At 53.9% G+C, this 2,076-nt stretch overlaps 1 protein-coding gene across 1 annotated transcript; it reads right to left on the bottom strand.

Annotated features, from left to right (window-relative positions):
* Positions 1-376: 376 nt before the first annotated feature.
* On the bottom strand, positions 377-1,626 carry COL26b_010546 (uncharacterized protein; the record flags this gene model as incomplete). Its single annotated transcript, XM_053183241.1, has 2 exons — positions 377-1,287; positions 1,344-1,626. 2 exons carry the CDS (start codon positions 1,624-1,626, stop codon positions 377-379), a joined length of 1,194 nt encoding a protein of 397 aa, XP_053032809.1.
* Between the last annotated feature and the right edge of the window lie 450 nt (positions 1,627-2,076).

Here is a 2,076-nt window from a genome sequence, read left to right as displayed (position 1 = left end):
CAACACAGCTCTCTGATGCCAAGATCTGACAAGCAGTGGCGATGGCTAGCGCCGTAGTGATATCCAGCGCGTTTCGAATCATTGCCGCAGTGAAAAGCTGGTCAATTTGAGCACACTGGGCGTGACAGCCTAGGGTGCGCACCCCTTTTCCCCAAACCGTCACCAAAGGACGTCGAAAATACCGCATCGGGCGCACGCTTCATATCGGCCAAGACTCTTGTCTTGCGATGAGTTCTACAACGATGTTGTAAAAGGGTGAATCCTCTCTTTTGATTGAAATTCAGGGTCAAAAAATGTGGGATACCACTACAGAGGTCGTGGTCGCGTCATCAATGCGCCGCGTGTCTTCTCCCACGCCTTCAACCAGACATGATGCTCAGAACGCCGACGGGATGATTCTGGCCACCCTCATCCGATCAAACACCTTCCCCCAAGCCTCGATTGTCGATCGCTCTTCGCCAAAGCCGGTGCTGTACATTTTCGACATGTCAAACTGCCGGTCCGCGTCGAACTGCGTCAGGAGAAAGTACTCAAATCCGGGGTAGATCATGGGATTGTCGGCATGCCCCTTTTCAAGCCCATGCTTGGTCTCCAGCTCATCCCACCTCGATATGTTTTCCCGGATGAACTTGCGCACCTCAATAGGGTTGTCCTGCTTGCTCTTTACGCCTTTCAACTCGAAATATTCGCACAGCACTGGCCATTTCTCTCGCCAGCACGACGCCCTTTTCGCATCGCCGACGTTGAAAGCATCCCCTTTCTTGATGGACCCGGCGGCCGTGGTTGACAAATGAAGTGTCTGCCTCGCAATCATGTCCGCCGAAGCATCTACACTCAGCGCGTTCCAGCTATCCTCGGATCCAGGAAAGGGACACTCAGCGCCGGCACCATGGATGTAGCGATACAAGCTGAAGAAGATGCCCAAGACGGTCCCAAGAGAGTACCAGTTGCCGTTGGGGACGAATCCGACGACAATATCGGGTCTCGTTTCGCACCACGACCAAGACCTGTCGCTGGCATATTCGGCGATCCAATCCAGCTGCGGGTAGTAGAAGAGGCCTGCATCATGCGGCGGGCTCATTCGCGGTAGCGTCTCCTTCATTGGAGGAACCATATTGCTTGGTCGATTACGAAGGAGGTGACAGCCGTAGGCCTTGGAACCTGTCTGTAGAACGACGAACTCAAGTGCCGGGGAGAGGCCATCTACAGCGATGACAGCCCTCTTGAACATGTCAATGTTCTCGTGATACTCGGCCTCATAATTGCAGTCCGTGTGAGCCTTGTAAGCTACCGGTTGTCTGTGAGTATTCCCATATCTCCATCGCAGACTATGGCTAACGCACCTAGGTAGAAAACATGGGTAACCATCTCGATGCCTGTGACCTTCTGCTTCATTATCTTATTCAACTCATCTTGATCCCCTCCCAGCAAGTCAACGCCGGAGACGACAGACAATCTCTCATCTTTGGGCCATAGCGTCTTTTCGAGATCAAGTGGCCTATTCGTGAGTGCGATGCAGCCGTCCCAGACGCCGGTAGTGGGGTAGTCATGGAGAATCTCGTTGACAAATGACCAGCCGGAGACGCCGCTGGCTCCAAACACAAGTGCTGTTTTCTTTCCTGTCATTGTGGGATGGGTCAAATAAATCGCCTACATAAGGACCTCTTGAGAAGTCTTGAGGAGAGTGCGTAACAGACCTGATTTATCCAAACACCCTTTTTCTGTTCCCGCGACCGTTGGCTACCGGAAACCGTGAGCCGTGCCAAGAGACAAACGATCCGAACCCGTCACGGCCGCTGCGGCGGGGGAAGTGGTTTTCCGGGCCGGGAAACCTCCCCGCGCGCCCCACATCTTTCGCCGTGCTTCACGGAGAAGCTACATGTACTCACACACATGGCATCAACTTGCTCGCTCCGCAAAATGGGCATGCATCTGGGTGCAGTGACGAGCATACTTGCTACGGTAGGTGCTGCCTTGACAAGCCCCATTTCGAAGTACTCGGTTGTCGAATTCGAAGCAGGCATTCCCACCCAAGTGGTGCATCACTGGCCTGCCACATCTGCACGAACCCCGGCC

This window comes from Colletotrichum chrysophilum, assembly GCF_026319265.1.
Source record: "Colletotrichum chrysophilum strain AFK26 chromosome Unknown scaffold_114, whole genome shotgun sequence".
Taxonomy (NCBI): domain Eukaryota; kingdom Fungi; phylum Ascomycota; class Sordariomycetes; order Glomerellales; family Glomerellaceae; genus Colletotrichum; species Colletotrichum chrysophilum.
The sequence above is the reverse complement of the archived record's forward strand: the minus strand, read 5'-3'. Positions and strand labels throughout refer to the sequence as shown.